The 20,810-nt window shown below is 40.8% G+C and overlaps 1 protein-coding gene across 2 annotated transcripts; it reads left to right on the top strand.

Moving 5' to 3' along the window:
- Positions 1-2,108: 2,108 nt before the first annotated feature.
- On the top strand, positions 2,109-20,810 carry ELK4 (ETS transcription factor ELK4). Of its 2 annotated transcripts, none has more exons than XM_055581749.1 (5): positions 2,109-2,324; positions 8,532-8,747; positions 9,832-10,707; positions 11,398-11,514; positions 18,672-20,810. In XM_055581749.1, the coding sequence occupies exons 2-5, from the start codon at positions 8,541-8,543 to the stop codon at positions 18,846-18,848; spliced, it is 1,377 nt and encodes a 458-aa protein (XP_055437724.1). In that variant the 5' UTR covers positions 2,109-2,324; positions 8,532-8,540; the 3' UTR covers positions 18,849-20,810. The 2 variants fall into 2 exon arrangements, with proteins under 2 accessions (XP_055437724.1, XP_055437725.1); XM_055581750.1 differs by having other exon boundaries at positions 2,110-2,324; positions 12,880-18,781.

Genomic DNA, 20,810 nt, shown 5'->3' with positions numbered 1-20,810 from the left:
ATTTTTTAAAGCCTAACATCTTTAGGTGTTGTTGCTTTTTCATGAATACCTTTGTGCGTTATAATCACTCTGTATTATGGTGGAGAAGGTTGGAAATCAAAGTAAGTGATGATTCTCTTCCAAAAGGCTTCAAAGGGATAGTAAGATCACATTTCTTCCTTCCTTCCTTCCTTCCTTCCTTTTAAATCCATAATTTTTCTAGGAACTTTTTCAACTAAGTTTTCATATATATCTTCATAAAATTATTCATAGTATTTTCTGATAGCTTTTTAAAATTAATTTTTATTGGAGTATACTTGATATACAATGTTGTTACTTTGTACTGTACAGCCAGGTAGATCAGTTACACATATCCACTCTTTTTTAGGGTTTCCCTGATAGCTCAGTTGGTAAAGAATCCGCCCACATTGCAGGAGACCCTGGTTTGATCCCGTGGGTTGGGAAGATCCCTTGGAGAAGGGAAAGGCTACCCACTCCAGTATTCTGTTCTGGAGAATTCCATGGACTGTAGAAGTCCATGGGGTCACAAAAAGTCAGACAGGAGTCAGCGACTTTCACTTCACCACTGTTTTTTAACCTTCTCCCATGTAGGTCATTCCAGAGTATTAGAGTTCCCTGAGAGGATCACGTTTCACTGAGTTCAATTAATTTTACCAGGAGGAATTCCCTGGCAGTCCAGTAGTTAGGACTCCTGCTTTCACTGCCGTGGCCAGTGTTCACTCCCTGGTTGGGGAGCTAAGATCCTGCAAGCTTCTCTGTGCCGCCACAGAGAAATCAACTGTGGAGCTGAGGAGGCAAACATAAATGACCTCAGGACTTCCCTGGCGGTCCAGGGGCTGAAACTCCATACTCTCAATGCAGGGGGCCAGGCTGCATCCTGATCAGGGAACTAGATCCCACAGGCCGCAACTATAAGATTCTGTGTGCTAAGACCTGGCACAGCCCAGTAAATGCATTTTTTTTAAATGGCATCATCATTTATTATTTTATCTTCTCAGCAGTGCTGTACACGATCTTCATCTTATATGAGGGGGACTTAAGTTCAGAGAGGTGAAGGGACTTAAAGCTAGTAACTGGACACTGGACTGGCTTGTTGTTGGCTTCCTGTTAAGTGGGATACAGAGTATATTTCTTGGAGGTTTTGTTCAGCAGTCTCTATACACCTTCCGCCTCTATACTGTTCAAGTAGTTGTACCGAGTGTGACCTGGTTCCTTAAGAATTGTATTTAATGAGCAAAGAGTCGGACACGACTGAGCAACTGAACCGAACTGATGGGCTAGACACTCCGCGAGGTGATTATACTTGGGTTCTCTCCATTTTACATATGATGAAATTGTTTCGGGAGGTAAAGAAAGTTCTTAAAGATTGGCGAGCTCGTGAGAGGCAGAGCCACGGCTGGATTCCAGGTCTATGACTCCAACGCCAGAAGGAGCCTTCCCCACTTGACCAGTGTTTCCCTTTGTCAGCCCCGGGGCTAGAGGGCCACAAGGCTGACTGAACGTGTATCAGCTGTTCACAGCGCCCTGGGGCCTGGCACTTCCATGAGACAGCTGTGGCGGTTCCGACCTCTCCGTCCACCCTGCCAGGAAGGCAGGACGGGCGGCCTGCAGGGAAAAAGCCCTCACACTCAAGCTTCGCGACGACACACGCGCCCCCCTGGAAGCCACTCAGTGAGCGCCACCCCTTCCCTCGGGCGGGGCAGACACCGAGGCCCTCCGAAGTCCTGACCCAAGCGGCAGCTCTGGCGTGCTGGCTTGGACCGCGCGCCTCAGGGAGCAGAAACCGCTAGCGGTCCGGCGGAGAGAGCAACGCGGGGAAGCCCAGGTGGCGGCTTCCCTCACGCCCGCACCCCTCACCCGGTACCCCGCGGACGCAGTAGGCGGCGGCCGGCAGCGCCCCTCAGCGGCCGGCCTCGCCCTTCCCGCCTCCGGAAGTGACGCGCAGCTGCTTCGGCGGCCGGGAGGGGCCCCCGACGCAGCCGTGGGGGGCTCGAGAGAGGCGGCGGCCGCGGAGCGACTGGGAGGCTCAGCCGCGGCGAGGAACGCCCAGAGCGCGCGCGCCCGGCGGGTAGCGGCCCTGACGACCCGCGCCGCCGCCGCGTGCGGGGGCGGGGAGGGAGGGGCGCGACGAGCCGCTGCGGCGGCGGCGGCGGGAGATGCGGGCGGCTGCGGGCACCCGGCGGGCTCGGCTCGGCCGCCGGCGCCTTCTCCGGCTCCGCCGCGAGGGTCGCAGCGGCTGCCGTGCCGTCCTCGAGTTCCCGGCGTGAGGAGAGGAGCGTCTTGTTGGAGGCGGAGACCCGGAGGGAGCCCCGCGCGTGGCCTCGGTGAGCGTCCGCGTCCGGGTCCCGCGGTCGCCGCCCCCGCCGGCGGGGCGCCGGGGCGGGGGACTGGCCGCACCTCAGGAAGCGGGCGCGGGGCCGCGGCGCGCTCCCGGGGGGCCCGGCCCGGCCCGCTGGCGGGCCGGTGGGCGCGGGACAGACCCGCCTCGCTCCCTTCGCCCCTTATTTGGTCCCCCGAGGCCCCTGGGGCCAAAGGTGGCAGTGTTTTTTTATTCTTTTCTTTTTTCGCCGGGGTGGCGGAGGGGAGGGCCCGAGGGGAGCGTCTCTGGCTTTCTGTGGTGACAGGAAGTTGGAAAGTGAAAGCGCAGCGAGTCGGTGCTCACCCGGGCCCGGACTTTGATCTCCCCGGGGGCACGCGGTCTTCCGCGTTTCTTCCTCTCCCCACGCTCATAACTCATCCGGCGTCGACTTTCAGTTCTTTTTCTACTTCTTTCCAGCCAACCCTCTCGCCTCGTTTCTTTCCGGTTAGTACACAGCTGCCTCGAGGCTTCTTTCTTGGGAAAACCAGTTGGAAACATCTTTTGGGGGCTGAATGTTAACTGACCTGGGCAAGCAACAAAGGACCTTGTTGACCGAGGTAGTCAAGAGATACACGGTTGGCTCCCACCCCCCGCCCCCCAGGCTATTGGTATTTGAAGTTTAGGGCTTTTAAAGAAAAAAGACTTCCGAGTTTAATCCCTCATCAGAACGGTTCACCCATCTCTTTGGTTGGTGTGTAAGATCCTTCTTCCTCTCCTTTTGCCTTCTTCCACTCACCGTCCCACTGCGTGGAAAACTTGGTACTTCAGTGTTTAAGACTGTCAGTGGTATTTTCTTTAAAACCTATTGTGATTCAGTTTTCCCCGTCAGTAACTCTCCCCTCTTTGATTTTATTTAAACGTTAAAACTGCCTAAGTGGAATCCATTTAGGGAAATGTTTTAAAGTTTTTATTGTAATAGTACACTTTTAGTATTCTGTTGGTATAGAGTACTGAATAGTTAGATACACCAGGTTACTTTTTGACAGATATAAAGATTTTAACTCAAAATTCGCCTTAATGCATTTTATAATTTGTTTCTGTTTTACTTAAGCAGCACTCTGAATTTGGAGACATTTATTTTTTGGGTCTTAGCTACTGTTTCTGAAAAATAGTGGGGCTATGGGTCACCACAGCAACTGGGCTGTGTGTATGATAAACATGTTTAGGGTGGAAAAGGTTTCATTTTGTAGAGACTTCCTTTCCCTAATGAGTTACTTCCAATATGCTCCTTCTTTCCTTTTAGCACAGGGATTAATCTACTGTCTTTTAAGTATGAGTTAGTTAGTGTTAGTCGCTCAGTCCTGTCAGACTCTTTGCATGGACTGTGGCCCACCGAGCTCCTCTGCCCATGAAATTCTCCAGGCAAGAACACTGGAGTGGGTTGCCATTTCCTTCTCCATTTTAAGTGTTAGAATCAATTATGTTTTCCATATATAACCCCTCAAAAATCAGATTCCTTCATTTGGATCAGTTAAGTATTTCTCTTCCTCATTATACTACTTCTAAAAAACTCGTTAAAACTGAAATTTTGGGGAAAACTGTAGTTGTGAAAACATTGAGGTTTTCATGAAAAGGTTTTCAAGAAAAAGGATTTGGGTTTCTTTTGATAAGAATAAGAATAAAAATATTAAATATTTGTGTCTCTTTATTTCACCTTTGTAATTTTAAGTAACTTCTGACTTTTTTTACTTTAATTCCCTTTTACGGCTGAAGAAATCGTTGAATTTCATATCAATGGCACACTTTTAGGAACGCAAATGAAGAGGTTCAGCTTATGTGCCCAGTGGTTCACCGCCTTTTCAATCAAAGAATAAACATATCAAAGTTGAATGAGTAAAATATTCCTTTAAAGTACCTGCTGAGGATGTCCATTTTACGTCTTCGTTAGTTTTTCCCAATAGAAAAAAAATTTTTTCCAGTACTTCAGTCCAAAACCACAGTGCCCATTTTCTTTCACAATAATTTTCTATCCTAGACATACTGTCAAGTACTACAGAAGCTTCAGCGTTTTCCACACAGTTAGGTTCTGCCGTGCAGTATCCAACAGCTCCACCAGGATTTGGCTCAGTCCACAGTTGAGTTCAGTTCAGTCTCTCAGTCGTGTCTGACTCTTTGCAACCCCATGGACTGCAGCATGCCAGGCTTCCCTGTCCGTCACCAACTCCCGGAACTTACTCAAGCTCAATCCACACTCTCCCCTAATAACCAAAGGGAGAGGTGGAAATTAAACCCGCACCACCTTGGGAACACTTCCCATTTGCTCAGGATGACTCTTGTGTGATTGTTGCGGAAATATTCACTGTTATTTCTGTCGTTTTGTACGTATTGCTTAGCCATTATAAACCTGTAGGGCTCAAGCATTATCTGCAAGATAGGCATAAAACGCTAGGATTTGGTTTGGGGAATTTTTCCAAAAACAAATGAAATTATAGGCACCAAACCTGTAATAGTCTTGATACTCCAGTTCTCTGCTTGTCTGTCCTTTCCTGCCTCCCCTCCTCCTAGCTTCCGCATTGTCACCCTCATCGTCTCTCTCACCCATACCCTGCTGTAAGCATTCTTAACATGAAGATGGTGTCTGGAAATGAAAAGACTTGGGGTCTTTGGTTAAGCTGAAATTTACTAGGGAATAGTTGTAACAGATTTAGACTAACAAATAATTGTTTAAGTGGTAAACGTATAGTTTAAAAGTAACTTACCATGACAGTCACCATTAGAAGAAAAGCCTCTCTGGTAAATTAAGAGCAATGACAGGGGACCCCTCCCCCCCAACTATACTTGATGGATATAGTATAAAACCACTGTTTTAATCCAGCTTAAGTGAGGCTCTAGAAAGCTGTTTTCTAGTGAACATGGTTATTTAGCATTAAAGTAGCACTTCATATTTGTACATTATTGTCAGTTATTATCTAACAATGTAATACAATGTAATACTTCTTTACAATCCTAGGTAATGTGAATGCTCTTATCCATCTAGGAAAGTGGTTTCCCTTGGGGACAGAGTACATGACTGTGATGAAAGAGACTTGGATTCATGGCCTCAGTTTCTCCGTTAACTCCCTAACTTTGGGAGGCATCTCCCTTTTTTTATTCTTAATTATTTTCTCATCTCTACTTTTGGACGACGGTATCTCTGTATAACCAGCTTCAAATTTATGACAGAATAATAGGAGGACATTTTGAATGTCTCAGAAAAATTACTGAGATATCTTACGATATAGTTGCTCATCTCTGGCCTTTTTGAAAGCAGACATCGTTGACTTAAGGATCCCATCCTTTTTGAGTTGTGCATTGTTAGAGTTAGGTTTCTCAGGCCTAACTTTTGTGTTGTTTGGAGTGTTTGTTTTTAACGTTTTTATTGAGATATATTTCACATAGAGTAAAATTTGCTTGAAGTGTACAGTTCAGTGGTTTTAGTATATTCCCAGAGTTGTATCGCCACTACCACAATCTAAATTTAGAATGTTTTCATCACCCCATTAACAGTCACTCCCCTTTTCTTTTCCACACCCATCCCCCATTCCCAGCCCTAAGCAACCACCAGTCTGCTTTTTTTTTTTTTTTGCCTATTCAGATTAATGGCTGGCTTCCCTCCCTTAGCCTAATGTTTTCAAGGTTCATCCATTGAACTAGCCCATATCAGTACTTCATTCCTTTTTCTGGCTAATATTCCACTATGGGGTTATATGGAGGCTTTCCTGATAGCTCAGTTGGTAAAGAATTGCAATGCAGGAGACCCTGGTTCAATTCCGGTTGGGAAGATGTGCTGGAGAAGGGACAGGCTACCCAGTGCAGTAGTCTTGGGCTTCTCTTGTGGCTCAGCTGGTAAAGAATCTGCCTGCAATGTGGGAGACCTGGGTTCGATCCCTGGGTTGGGAAGATCCCCTGGAGAAGGGAAAGGCTATGTTTTGCTTGTCTGCTCATTAGTTGATGGACATCTGGGTAGTTTATACTTTTTTGGATATTATGAATACCACTCTGAACGTTCCTGCTTATAAATGTCTGTGTGGACATATATTTTCATTTCTCTGGGATATATACCTAGGAGTGTAATTACTGGGTCATATGCTAACTCTGGGGAACTGCTGCAACTGTTTTCCAAAGTGGCTGTACCAGTTTACATTCCCATTGGCAATGTATGAGGGTTTCACTTTTCTCCCCGTTTTAGCCAATACTTATCATCTTTTTTGTTTGGCTGCGCTGGGTCTTCCTTGCTGTGTCTTCCTTGCTGGGTCTTCTCTCTAGCTGTGGTGTGTGGGCTTCTCATTGCGGTGGCTTCTCTTGTTGTGGGACATGGGCTCAGTGTTGTGGCGCACAGCTAGTTACTCTGAGGCATGTGGAGTCTTCGGGGATCGAACCCACGTCCCCTGCATTGGCAGGCAGATTCCTAGCCACCAGGGAGGTCCATCACCTGCCTTTTTGATCATAGCCATCCTAGTAGGTGTGAAGCAGTATCTTGTGTGGTTTTGATCTTTATTCCCCTAATAACTAGTCACATCTTTTCATGTGCTTATTGGCTACCTGTATTACTTTTTGGAGAAATGTCTTTTCAAATCCTTTGCTTATTTTCAATTTTTTTAAATTGTAAGAACTCTTTATATTTTTTTGATGAAGGAGCCTTATTATTTGAAAATGCTTTCTTTCATTCCAAGGATTGTCTTCTCATTTGATGATATTGTTTACAGCACAAAAGTTTTAATTTTTGCTGTTGTCCAATTTATCTGTTTTTATAGTATTTTAACAGAATTGATTTGACTTAATTTCTGTTCTGATCCAGTGAGATCTAATTCACAGACTGAAAACAGGAAGGTTTTGTGTATGTGTGTGTATGTGTAAAGTTCCCTTATAGACGTTTTAGGATGCGCTTATGTATATTTGGCCAGAGTTTCCACCCTAAAAATTTCTTTCTTAGAAACAAGATGTTTTAAAGTTTTGTGAGGAAAATAACTTTGAGAGAACATTTCCCTGCCGCTCCATTGCCTAAACCAGTGGTTATTAACTGAGATGATACTGTCCCCCAGAATGTTTGACAATGTGTGTAGACATTTTAATTGCCAAATTGGGCAGGAGGTGTTAGCAGCATCTGGTTGGTAGAGGCCAGGGATGTTAAACTGCAATGCCAAAACAGCCTCCAAGAACAAAAGGATTATCTGGCCCAAAATATCAATAGTGCTGAATTTAAGAAACACTGGCCTAAACAGGAAGATCTTAAAACTTGAGATATTGAAAGGTTTTTCAGTTCCAATCTTGATAATCAAATAAAGGTTGCTAATCAAATAAAAGGATCTGTGTACAGGTGGACTTCCTGTGGACAGAATGGTGGCAGAACTTGTAAATTAGGGAACATTTTGCTGAGTTTTCAGTGCTGTCAACTTTTATGAAAATTACATTTATTATAATGGAAACTATTCCCCCTATCTCTGGGCCACCCTGAGACACACAGAACATCCTGGCATATAAATCAACTGGGCTAGTATAGATAGATGCTGAAATGGCAGTCACCTCAGAGAATATGGAGAAGGAAATGGCACCCCACTCCTGAATCCCATGGACAGAGGAGCCTGGTAGGCTACAGTCCATGGGGTCACAAAGAGTCGGACACAACTGAGCGACTTCACTTCACTTCAGAGAATATGATGATGAGTTGTTTTTTAAATATTTATTTATTTATTTAGCTGCACCAGGTTTGAGTTGTGACATGCAGATTCTTAGTTGGGGCATGTGTGCCCAAGTTCTCTGACCACAGACCAGCCTAGCCCCCCTGCATTGGGAATACGGAGTCTTAGCCCCGGGGCCCCCAGAAGTCCTGACAGTGAGTTTTTAAGATAAAATTTAGTAACAGTGATACTGCACTGGTTGGCATTCATCAGTCTGCTCCTGTAATTTATGAAACTAGCTTTATCTCATAACAAGACTTTTCTTAAGCAGTGTTGCATGTTTAAGAGTTTGGGTCTGTATTCAGATTGCCTGGGTTTAAATCTCAGCTCCACCATTTACTTGTGTGAGCTTAGACAAGTTACTTAACTCTGTAATGAATCAGTTTTTTCACATATAAAATGAGGCTGCAGTAGTATCTGTCTTAAGGATTCTTGTGGGGATGAAATGAACAATTAATAGTCTAATGCATTTAAAGTGCTTAAAACAGTATGTGATACAGTGTTGCCTCTTTCAGCTCATTGCTATGGACAGTGCTATCACCCTGTGGCAGTTCCTCCTTCAGCTCCTAAAGGAGCCTCAGAACGACCACATGATCTGCTGGACCTCTAATAATGGGGAGTTCAAGCTTTTGCAGGCAGAAGAGGTGGCTCGTCTCTGGGGCATTCGAAAGAACAAGCCTAATATGAATTATGACAAACTCAGCCGAGCCCTCAGATACTACTATGTGAAGGTAATACATATCCACCTCGAAACAAAAATTGTTCCTTCTCTTCTGTTGAGGTTAGACATACTAATGTTGTGGTTTGTTTAGTTATTAAAATAACTTTTTAATTGAGGTGTAATGGACATATTGCTTTTGAGTGTACCGCATAATGATGCAATATTTGTATGCGTTGTGAAATGATCACTGTTTTGGTTTTAACTCAATTTATTTTACAGCTTCAGCAGCTTGGAATTAGAATAAAAGATGTAAATGTTCTAAGTGTATTTCTGCAAATTCATATTCAGTACCGGACTCCTATGCACATATTTTATTCCTAATTGCAGTTGTCTTTAAATAAAAAATGATTATAGAGTTAGAATAAGGAAAAGGAAATTTGAGATTCTATAGCATAAATACTCTTGTTTATATCATCAGATCAGATCAGTTGCTCATTTACTTTAAAAATTATCTCATACTGTTTTTTTAGATGTACTTAATTTTTACTGTTTAGTTTAACTCAGAACACAATACCTTAAAGAATAACTGTTAATACCTAGATTTGATTTCTTAGTTAAAATTTTTTTGTAATTTCCAATTATTTTGAATACATTCTTGGGCACGGAAGTAAAATAAAATGCTCAAATGAAGAGAATTAGAGTGAGAAGCGGGGATCTTAATTTCTTTCACCTTTGAGTGTTGATATTATCAGCTTTCCTGTGTGGAGAGATGAGGTAAGAAACAGCTCGAGTTTCTGAAGGAAGTAGGAACCTTAGAAGTAATGTTCTAAATTCCTTTTGCTTCCTGAGGATGTGAGTGTTTTTGTACCTTTGGAGTTAAGCAATTAAAATCTTTCAGCTTTTATGCAACATATTAGTTCAGTTGTTAATAAGACATTTAAATGTTTTTAACTTGCACTCCATAATGGTTGGAACTGTGTTTGGTATGGCTGGATAAATTTAGGTGATTTTGAAGTTTTCAAGTAAACTACCTATCAAATAGAGAACCCCATTCAGTCAGCTTTCTCATGATCTTTGGGGGGGTGGGGTAAGGTTTTAACAAATGCTTAAGAAAAGTTTAAGAAAGTCTGAGTGCTTATTTTATTTATCTACAGAATATCATTAAAAAAGTGAATGGTCAGAAGTTTGTGTACAAGTTTGTCTCATACCCAGAGATTCTGAACATGGACCCAATGACAGTGGGCAGGGTTGAGGGGGAGTGTGAAGCTTTAAGCCTCAGTGAGCTCAGCAGCAGCAGTTCCAAAGATGTGGAGAATGGCGGGAAAGAGAAGCCACCACAGCCTGGTGCCAAGACCTCGAGCCGCAATGACTACATACACTCCGGCTTATATTCTTCTTTTACTCTCAACTCTTTGAACTCCTCCAATAGGAAGCTTTTCAAATCTATAAAGGTTGAGAATCCGGCTGAGAAATTGGCAGAGAAAAAGTCTCCTCAGGAGCCAACTCCATCTGTTATCAAATTTGTAACAACACCTTCTAAAAAGCCACCAGTTGAACCTCCTGCTGCCTCCATTTCAGCTGGCCCGGGTATTGCTCCATCTTCAGAAGAAACTATCCAAGCGTTGGAGACTTTGGCTTCCCCCAGACTGCCTTCCCTGGAAGCACCAACTTCTGCATCAGGAGTGACTGCCCCTTTTACCACCACACCTCCTGTTTCGTCTGTGTCCCCTCTGCAGGAGCCTCCTAGAACTCCTTCACCACCGCTGAGTTGCAACCCAGACATGGACACGGACATGGAATCAGTGGCTTCTCAGCCAATGCAGCTTCCAGAGAACTTGTCCCTGGAGCCTAAAGACCAGGATTCAGCTTTGCTAGAAAAGGACAAAACAAATAATTCATCGAGGTCCAAGAAACCCAAAGGGTTAGAGCTGGCACCGACCCTTGTGATCACGGGCAGTGATCCAAGCCCACTGGGAATATTAAGCCCATCTCTCCCTACAGCTTCTCTTACGCCAGCACTTTTTTCACAGGTAACATTCTCTTTCCTCTTAGTGCCACCATTTATCTTGTTTTTTCTCATCTTTTAAAACAAATCCAGAATTTATAACCTCAGTTCTCATTCTGCTACATAGTAGTTTTGCTTTAGAGAGTTTATATGTGACCCTGTGAAAGTAACCTAATTTTTCCACTTTCTCCTAAAGAAAATAAGTATATTCTATCTCTCTCTCTCTTTGGTGGAGGCGGGGGGTGGTCTTATAAAACAACAGCGACAATCTCACGTTAGAAAATAACAGATCCTGCGGACCTTAATAAACATGGTGTGATGTTGAATAACAAGTTTTACAGTTAGCTAACATTAGCTGTTTCTTAACTTTTTCGTCTCATAGAACATTTAAACACGTACCTACTCATTGTTAAGGGGAAAGCATATTTGTGACTCAGTTACCCATTATTTTTCCATACTTGAATTCATATTGGTTTTGTTTTTCTATTTGACAAAGATTGTACGAGAAACAGTTTAGAAAATACTTTGACCTTTTTCTTTTCTGGGTTGTAAAAGTAATTTCCGACTGTTTCCTGAGGATAAGATTTTAGACTTGGAGATATTTGGAATGGAGAATAGGACAATATTTGGGTTCAGGGCTAATTGTGTATTATTACAAGGGTAAAACATAATCCTGATAAGCCATTTAGTTATATTTTTGGCTTGTATATTGCAGACACCCATCTTACTGACTCCAAGCCCCTTGTTCTCCAGTATCCACTTTTGGAGTACTCTCAGCCCTGTTGCTCCTGTGAGTCCAGCCAGACTACAAGGTGCTAACACACTTTTTCAGGTAAGTTACACAGAAGCTTGTCTTTTGTAACTGGGGTGTGGTAAATGAACAGAGAGGCAAAAAGGCAAAACTTCTATTTAAAAAGTGTTCCTTAGATTTACTTTTGAATTTCTAAGTGTAAATTTTCTGGCCCGCACATAGCTCAGATAAATATTCACAGCAGAGTTTCCTTTTCATTGTTTACTATTCCATACATTTGAATTAGACTAAGAATTGTTCAATAGTAGTAGATTTTGAGCTCATCCAGTTTTTTAAATCATTTTAAATGCTGGAAATCCTCTTTTCTAAAAAAGTGTGTGTGTGTGTGTGTGTGTATGTATATATATTTGGGGGCATTCTCTGCACATAGATTTCCCCTTTTAACCGAGGATTTTTTTTTTTAATAGAAAAAACTCTTGAGAATAGTATTATCAAATACTCCCATTTTCCTGTTACTCAGAACCGATACTCATCAGCATTTTAAATATACATGTATATATTTTAAAAATGAGTATTGCATTACCTCTTAACGAAAATCTTATTAAGAAAGATCTCATAGCTGTAAACCATTATTTTGCCTAAACTATCTAGACTTTATAACTTGGTCAGCTTTCTTATATTGATTCATTCACTTATTCCAGGGTGACTCCCTGGGAGATTTTCTTAGATTTTGTAATTTAAATTTTCATTTGTTCTTTTGAAAATGAAATGGTAAGGGGTGGGGAAAGAAAAAAATTTTTTTTAATCTTTCTACTAATGCAATTATTTTTGCAGAAGCTTCTAAATTGCTGAATAGAAAGAGTATGGAAAATTTTCCATATTTTCCTTTTACATTTTTGTTCGCCTCTCACAAAGAGATAATTGATTTATATAGAGAAAGCCATAGTGCTCATGTAGCTTCAGCCTGGAATCTCCATACAGATTTGGTCTCAGAATACATGATGGGGAGTGCTTTTCTAGGATGAGCACCCTGCAACTGTTTGCAGCAGGTATGAGATGGGCATCTCCTCCTGGACCTCTTTTTGACAGTCTGTGATTTGCTATATGACTGAATTATAGTCTACAGTGTGCCTGCTATCATTGACTGAACTTTCTATAACCTTCATTCGAAGTCAGGTGTGAACCTGTGTACTTTAGCATCTAAGGAAAAGTATAGATTTGTTCTTTACATTGCATCAGGGTAGGCTGGAGAGTGTTAATAGTCAGACAAACACCTTCTTCACCGTCCTTGTGGCACCGTATTGTTGCGGGGTACGCAGTCGCTGCCTTTGTCCCATGAGCCGCTGCGGGGGCTGCAGCGCCCTGCCTTAGGGAGTGGAACAGGGGCAGAAAGGGAAGTTCAGGGCTGCATAATAGGATGGTAATGTGTTTTATTTTCTTTCTCAGTTTCCTTCTGTGCTGAACAGTCATGGGCCGTTCACTCTGCCTGGCCTGGATGGACCTTCTACCCCTGGCCCATTTTCCCCAGATCTACAGAAAACATAACCTATGCACTTGTGGAACGAGAGAATCAAGGAATAAGGAAAGAGAAAGACATTCAACATGATTACATTTAAAGTGAGGGATTGATACTTCACAGTGCTGATAATAGACTGTTATGATTTCTGCCGTTCCCCATTAAAATGCTTTTTAGGATTCCCTTTGAATAGGACTCAAGGTAGACTGTGTATAAAAATGCCTTAATTGGAGTCCAAACTCCACCTTCCTCTTTCTTTCTTTTTAAAAAATATTTTGAACCTTGTGTTAAGGAAATTTTTAATGGGGTTTAGCAGCAAGCTATGCTTTGCAAGAGAATTAAGAACAAAGTTACTCCTCTTGCCTTATTGGGACCCTTTGGCAGTTGTGCTTTGAGCATATTATATAAAGAAATACTGGTTAAATGAAATTAGCCATATCTTTAGGACTTAGATGTGCTCTGTTGAATGCTAAAAGTGAGTTGTGCATAAGCAGTGGAGGAAAAGAATCATTCCTATTCACGCGAAGTAAGATTGGAGCAGGACTATTGGGGATATTCTGTTTTGCTGTGAAGTATAATGTATGTAAGCAACTCCACAAACAGTTACCTTATTTACTTTTATTCAGGGTGGTTCCCTTAGCCCTATGTATGATCTTGCCTGAATCTGAACAGAGCATGGAGCTAGTTTATTCCCACATAAGATTTTTTAAACCTGGGGCTTAAGGCAGTATTTGGAACAAACAGTGAGAATATGGGGCCTCTGGCACAGAAATGTCATCTGCTGGTATGATTCCACACCCATGGAATACTTATGGTAAATGATGGCTTTTAGGGGGATGAACCTGGGATTTGAGAGTCTGAGGCATCTCTGAGTCAAGGATTCAATTGAAAAAACTTGAAACAACATGTAGGCGTTTCCCAGTTAGAAGATACCCATTGTGAAGGACCCTTTTTTCTGTTCATTTTATCCCATTTTGTACTATTTATCTTTTAAATTTAAAGTTGTTGGAGGTTGTGATAGTTTTAATTAGGAAGATAAAAAGCAAAGTGAACTCTTTAACTCTGTAGTGAGGTAAAAATACACTTATTTGGTTTTTTTTTTTTTAAATTAGGAAGTAGCAAAGCTCATCTGGAAGTGCTCATACATAGGGACTGGATTATTCATATTAGTAGTAAAAAATGTAGGCCTTCATCTCTGCCAGATTTGTGAAATGTTAGCATATAGTCATCACTGCCAGGTACAGACAGATTTTTTGAACCCCTAAGCTGATTTGATGCCAACATCACAGTGGAGTCTTTTGAAAAATTTGGCTTTAAAGTCCAGGATTAGATGATATGCTGCAGCCACCCGACCCCCCCCCCCCCAAATCACCCCTGCCCATTAAACTAATCTTTTAAGCCTAGAAATAGTTCCTATAATTGAACAACTTGAACTAAATGGTATATAAAAGTAGTAAAGGACTTGAGGGCTCAAAGTGACACGGCTATAAACCAGCATCTCCCAGTTGTATATGTTTGCTTGAAATTTGTTTTATACAGGATAGAGAAACTCTGGTATAAGATGCCTGTGCTAGTTCATTAGTAGCAGAAGGATGGTATTCAGGGAGCTGCCTTTATATTTGTAGTGTTGGAGACCTGTTACTGTTTAATTTGTGGTTATCAGCTGAAAAGTTCTGTTCCTGAGATGTGCAATAGCAGTGTTGAAAGGCACTGTTCGATAGTGATGGGGAACAGACATACTGGATTTTTCTCCCACACTGAATCATGTAGTTTGCATGCTTTTTTGAAATCAGACTGCTCAGCAGCGCTTTGGACTAGTTTTATTAGGTTAATTCACATTTTATACATTAGATAAGTAAATATTGATGGCTTGATTTAACTAGTATTTAAATTTTTGAAAGCACAAAGAGTATTTTATTTTGAATCAAAGGAGAAAAGCCATTGGTTTGTTTTCACAGATAGTATCTTTGATAACGAACTGTTTCAGTAAAAGTGTGCCTGGGAACCAACAGCACTATTAAAACTCAGTCAAAGCAACTTCCTAGGAACCAGTTTTAGTGAGTCCTCTGCCTGTAAACCTCTCCTGGAAGTCTCTGAGAGGTGTGGGCCTTACGAGGTTGATGATGATCTGCTTTTTCTTTGAGATAACTATTTAGGGGAAGCTGGTGTGTGTGTGTGTATGTGTTCATGTTTTTAAGTGAAATAAAACTGCAACCATAGTGAAGTGTATGAGGCAGGCTGTTCTATTTGTAAACTACCTCCTTCCTGGGAAAGTCTCTGATTTTGAAACATCCACAGAGTTCTTCTTAGTATCAAAAGGTGACATACCACTTCAGATCAGTATTCACTGGAGAGGCTTATATTTGGTAGCTGTAGCTGGTATCCATCACTAGTCACTTTGCCAGGATGAATGCTGGTAGGCAGAAGTAGCCCAGGTTAAAATAGGGGAGCAGGTTTAGTGAACTTTTGCAGCTTCTGCTGTGATTAGCTTAGCTTTTCATTTGCTCTGGCTGGTATCTAAATCAGTTGTGTGCTGGGAGGTGTTTAACTACCAGGCTGTCTGAAGGGGAAAAGGCCTTAAATTGTAGCATTTGCTGAGTCCATTCTGCGGTGTAAGTGACTCCCCTGTGGCTGACTTTAGGCCACCACCTTGGAGCTGAGAAGGGATGCCCACAGGGGGCTCAGGGCCACACACTCAGCCAGTGAACCACTGAGTTTATTCTGCCCTTGGGTGGATTGTCACCTAATTTCTAAAATAATTTTTTCCTTTTGGTTTGTCATAGTGCTTTTGTGATGTAATATTCTTCATGGCCATATTTTTGTATTCAAACAAAGGTGGAAACTTCCATTGATTTTTGAAAAAATTTATACATGATGGAAGAATCCAAAAACCCTCAAAAGATCAACCTTAAGCTTCTTAGAGTTAAGAGTTAAAATATAGGTTTAATTTTTCTATATTTTGGTGGCTAAAATACAGGTAATGTGACTTTTTCTTTAGATTTTGATGGGGAAAATAAGCCCATGAGCCTATATAGTAAAATGGAACTGGATTTTTTTTTTTTTTTAACACTGGATTTTTTTTTTTTTTTTTACACTCAAAGAATTCCTTGAAGATTTACATACTCTATTAGAGATCAAAAAAAAAAAAAAGAGGGCTAGACTGACTGTTTTATCTATTTACATGGCATGATTTCTAGTTTTTTCATCCTGTGTGTCACTCAGGTTTGGAGGGACATGTAGGTCAGAGGCTTGGAACTCTGGAGCCGAAACTGCAGGCTGTTGATGTTACACTGTGCTGTCCACTCTGATGACAGTATTTCATGCTCATCTCAGAACTTGTGTTACGATCCTGAAGTTCTCCAAGTCAGTTCTAATCAATTTAGGCCCATTAGAGCCACTCCTTGGCATTTCAGAGAAACATTCTCTAAGCTTTTTGAACACACACCTTCATCAATAAAAGGCTTTGAACACAATCCCCTATTGCAAATTTGTGTGTATGTTTGTCAGGTTATGTACTGCTAAACACAAAAACAGAAATTAAGGATGATATAAAAATAAATCTTGAGTAGAAATTCTGACGTTCTTCCTGCATCCAGTAGATTGTGTTGTGCACCCTCTGGGGCACACTCTGCTTTAAAGACCCCGGACTCAGCATATTGTTCCTCCGTCTGATCTTGAAAAAAAAAGTTTTGGTTGTGATATATGGGGAAATCCTTTACATATTTGATCTGATTTTTATGTAAAATCTCTAGAAGAGATTAGGAACTTTTCAGCAGAGCTTGTCATCAGCTTTCTGAAATTTGCTGTTTCTTTTTCATACGTTGGTAAATAACCCATTACCAAATGTTTTACAGAGCTTCATGCTTACTGTTTGTTGACAGTGTGGCTGTCTCTTTACTTTTCATATTAGATGACTTTAAAATTTACTGGCCACTCACAAATTTCTTTTGGCCTTATTATTGTTATATTTTACCAACAATTTCAGAATTACTTCAAGTTGCTTTGTTTTAAAATACATAACAACTCCATTTTCTTGCTGCATTACTCAGTTTTTATTATTATTATTTTGGTAACATTTTGGTGTCTGAAGAAATACTTTCTTGATGAGCCTGTTCTGTGTATCACTTCATTTACTGTATATATATTTTATTTGCCTATGCCAGAAATCTAGAATTGTGCTGAGGCAGCATTCTTAGCTATGTAAACAAGCATGGTGACAAGTGTAGGTCTCTGTGCAGAAGCCTGGAGTTCTGAGTGAAGGACCGCTTTCCAGTATGAAAGCTAGACGCCTCACAGAGTTGGTGGTCTGTTATCTGAGGGTGTGATAGGCCGGAATTGAGAAGTTAATTGTTCAATTCATAGTAATGAAGTGGAGGCCAGCCATGATTGTTCCAGCCAGGTACTCTGACCAGAGAATCAGTTGGGTGGAAAGTATTTTGTTAGTTATCTTCCTGGTTTTGGGTCAGCAGAGTGTTTTGTTACTGTATTTAATGCTGCTTGCATTGCCTGAAACAAGGTGCCTTGTTATTCTTCTATGTCAACAGAACTGTGCTTACTGAGGTTGAAGTTTTAATCTTAGAATCTAGAATTCTTGTGGGTGGTGGTGTATTAAGCAAGAAGAGAAGGCGGTTTGATTTCATTTCTCGTACTTGGTGGAACCTGTTAGAAGGAAAGTCATGTTTTTACCTGTAAATGGAGCAGATCTGAAAAGGTGAGTTGTTGATGTAGTATAAATGTTCCATTTGAAGCTGCCGGTTTCTTCAAGCTCCTTTTCTAGAAGAAAAAAAAAATTGTGATAGATTGACAGCCTGGCAGAAAACAGTGATCTCTAGGGTGCTGCGATCTGCACTTAGCCATTATGAAAATGGAAATGAGAGTGGTTTATCTGAGAGGGGCAAGGGTAGCTCTAAGCTTTCTATAGAAACCAGGAGATTCAGGCAGTTGTTAACACTTTAAATGATACCTTTAACAAGAAAATTTATGAGGGATACAATCAAGCATAGAAAGTCTCTTGAACTCTAATCTTTTGAGTATAATACACATCAGGAAGTTTTATGAGGCTTAAATTTTTATTTTAAAATATTTAACTGGGAAAGCAGAGCATTTTTTTCCAAGTCATTCTGATTGGCTGAGTGCATGTGTATGTGTACTAATTATTGACTTGAGTATGTGTTTGTATGTATGTGTATAAATAAATCTATGTTTCAGAGGGAACATGGTCATCCTACTGTAGGATGGTTCCTAGGCTATTTTATACTAAAACTTAAGGAAAAAATTGGCTGCACTTTGCAGTTGTCACTTTTTAAAAGATTAATGCACATTTCCATGTTTTTAAATGCATAGAATCATAGGCCTTAAAACTTGCTTGCCGACACTTTAGGGATACTGTGTAGTGCTGCCTGTGACGTACTCAAGCAAAGTCGCCATAGGCTGGTCTCTTACGCTCATGCACTATTGAGCGAATAAGGAGGTCTCTCTAAAAACCTCTACATTTTTGTGTAAAATCCTTGCTATATTGTGTTCTAAGTTTCTCAGAGAGGATGTTTATACCACATGCAGTATTTCTAAAATACAGATCTAACTATGACTGAGCTGGTGGTGGAGAGATTCTGGCACTGTAGCCTGTTGATCCTTTTGAACTATACATAGAAAGCATTCACAGAAACCTCAGAGGATCTTGGGCTGCATGTTCTTAGCTTTGCCTTGTTTCCCATCTCATCAGGGCCCATTCTGCTTCTTGTCCCCTCCAAGGATTATGAGCCCTGCGAAGACAAGGCCTGGGATCTTCTGGACAAGTTTGGGGGGTGGGGGTGCCCTGTGGTTGGGCCTGACTTCTAGTTGGTGGAATCGTTCAAGCCTGCATAGAGTTCAGGGGTGGGAATGCCATGTACTGGTATGACATTCATTACTTGGCACTTTTGGGGCACCATTATTAGCACTGTTTCGTTTTTTAATAACTGGAAGCACTTAATGATTATTTTGTTTAATTTCAACTTAAGGATATTGAGGGTCGGGGACGTTAAGGTTTATTGTTTATACTTTCTGGAACTTAAGACTATTTGGATAAGGGATAAATGGATTACCCAGTGAGCCATTCTAGGCCCTGCAAGGTATGCTCTTTTGACTAGGATGCTTTAAAAAATGTACAATCTTTTAATATTGTGCTTTTGTAAAAATGTATGACTTTTAATAATTTGCAGTTGGTGCATTATACTCAACTTTGTGAACTTGCCAACTTTCTTTTCTGTTTAATCATTGTTGCTTATTGTCTATCATGTAGGGGACATAGTTCCTTCTGAGACATTTCATACTTTTTGTTTTTGATGGCAGTATTACCAAGGGTGTTTATGTGTACATTACATTCATTGCTTATGTGATAAAGGAACATATTGTATGAACTTCCCTGTTCAGTATTAGTGAAATTAAGATACATATATGTGAAATTAACTAAGATGCATATATGTAAAGGCAGAAATGAATACAACTAATTTTTGATTACTTGAGGCCTATTTATTTGGTTTGGCCATTCAGCCTTTTCTAGTCACAATCATAGGTATTTTTTTCACTTTTACCTTCTAGCAGTTTCATTTATCTTTGTGGGTAGAGAAGATTAAATATGAAACTCAGTCCAGTCATTTTGCTACTGATGGGCTTTGGATTGAGGCAAATACAATTTTTGACTAAAACTAGTTTTTTAGAATGAAAAAACTTTTCACTAGATAATCAAGTTGACTTTTTAAAAAAGTGTACAATCTTGTGTTTTGAAGAACAAACTAATAATTTTCTATGAGTCCTACTGGATCTTCAAGTGTGGACATCACTTGAAAATTAAATAATGTTAAACTTTTGATTTTCACCCACTGAATCTGTAAGTCAGAAAGAAAAAGCACGTCTGCTCTGGTGTTAACACACAGAGACGCATCCTTTACATCATGTGTCTCAGCATGCCTCTGTGGTAATGAGAACTTGTCAGGGTGCTCTCCTCAGACTTTGATTCTTTCAGCTGTGAAGACAGTTACTTCATTGTTTATTTTTCCCCTTGTTTATTCTGTTGAAATCTGTCTCTCATAATATCTAGTATCCTCTACTTTTGTATAAACAGAATACTTACATAAAATGCCAGTGTACACCTACCTACCCAAAAGACTGCATTACTGCTAAAGTGTCATTAATAATTTGTCTTGATTAACTTCAGTGTAGCTTACATGAGGGAGACCTTCAAAGTATTAAAACCACATTTCTTTTCTTTTTCCTAAAACAATGCAAGTGACGGTAACTGCCTACATTTATTAAAATCACATCAATCATTGATGCAACTGGAGAGAGACTGCCACCTCTCTAGCCGAGCGGTCTGACTTACCTGTTGGGAAACCAAGGGGTGTTGTCTTAAGGTGATTAGGATTAGCCAGAGCCTTAGCTCTACGTGTGTGTGGCAGAGAAATTTTACAGAATCTAGGTTGGTGAGGAAGAGCCTGCGCTGACACTTTGAGGGCTTCAAAATATGCTGCTTTTAAGAGGAAAAAGTGTAGTTAATACTCAGTGCATCTCCAGACAGAGTAAGGGATTGCTCTGAAAACTAATCAGGTGATCTTTGTTTTCTATTGCTTCAAGTTTTATACAAAATATTGTTAAATTCTGTAATGATATGCATCTTTTTAGAAAGATAATACATTTAAAAAAACTATTTTATGTAAGAACTGACAGAGGAATTTGCTTTGTATAATGGCAAGCTGGCTTTAAGAAAGCACTGTATCAAATTTACTAGTCCAAAATTATATAGATATGTTAATAGATGTATGTGCAACTAGATATGGACAATTGTATTTTTTTAAATAAATATTTTTAATAAAATGACTTTCTG

The sequence above is a fragment of the Bubalus kerabau genome, chromosome 5 (genome assembly GCF_029407905.1).
Source record: "Bubalus kerabau isolate K-KA32 ecotype Philippines breed swamp buffalo chromosome 5, PCC_UOA_SB_1v2, whole genome shotgun sequence".
Taxonomy (NCBI): Eukaryota; Metazoa; Chordata; class Mammalia; order Artiodactyla; family Bovidae; genus Bubalus; species Bubalus kerabau.
Note: the sequence above shows the minus strand (reverse complement) of the source record. Positions and strands in the feature narration are given on the sequence as shown.

What these genes read in the sequence shown, in the direction of transcription:
- ELK4 (XM_055581749.1), top strand. Translation starts at nt 8,541, where the DNA reads ATGGACAGTGCTATCACCCTGTGGCAGTTCCTCCTTCAGCTCCTAAAG. An exon ending in TCAGATACTACTATGTGAAG is followed by an intron (nt 8,748 to 9,831) that starts GTAATACATATC and finishes ATTTATCTACAG; the next exon opens with AATATCATTAAAAAAGTGAA. An exon ending in CGCCAGCACTTTTTTCACAG is followed by an intron (nt 10,708 to 11,397) that starts GTAACATTCTCT and finishes TGTATATTGCAG; the next exon opens with ACACCCATCTTACTGACTCC.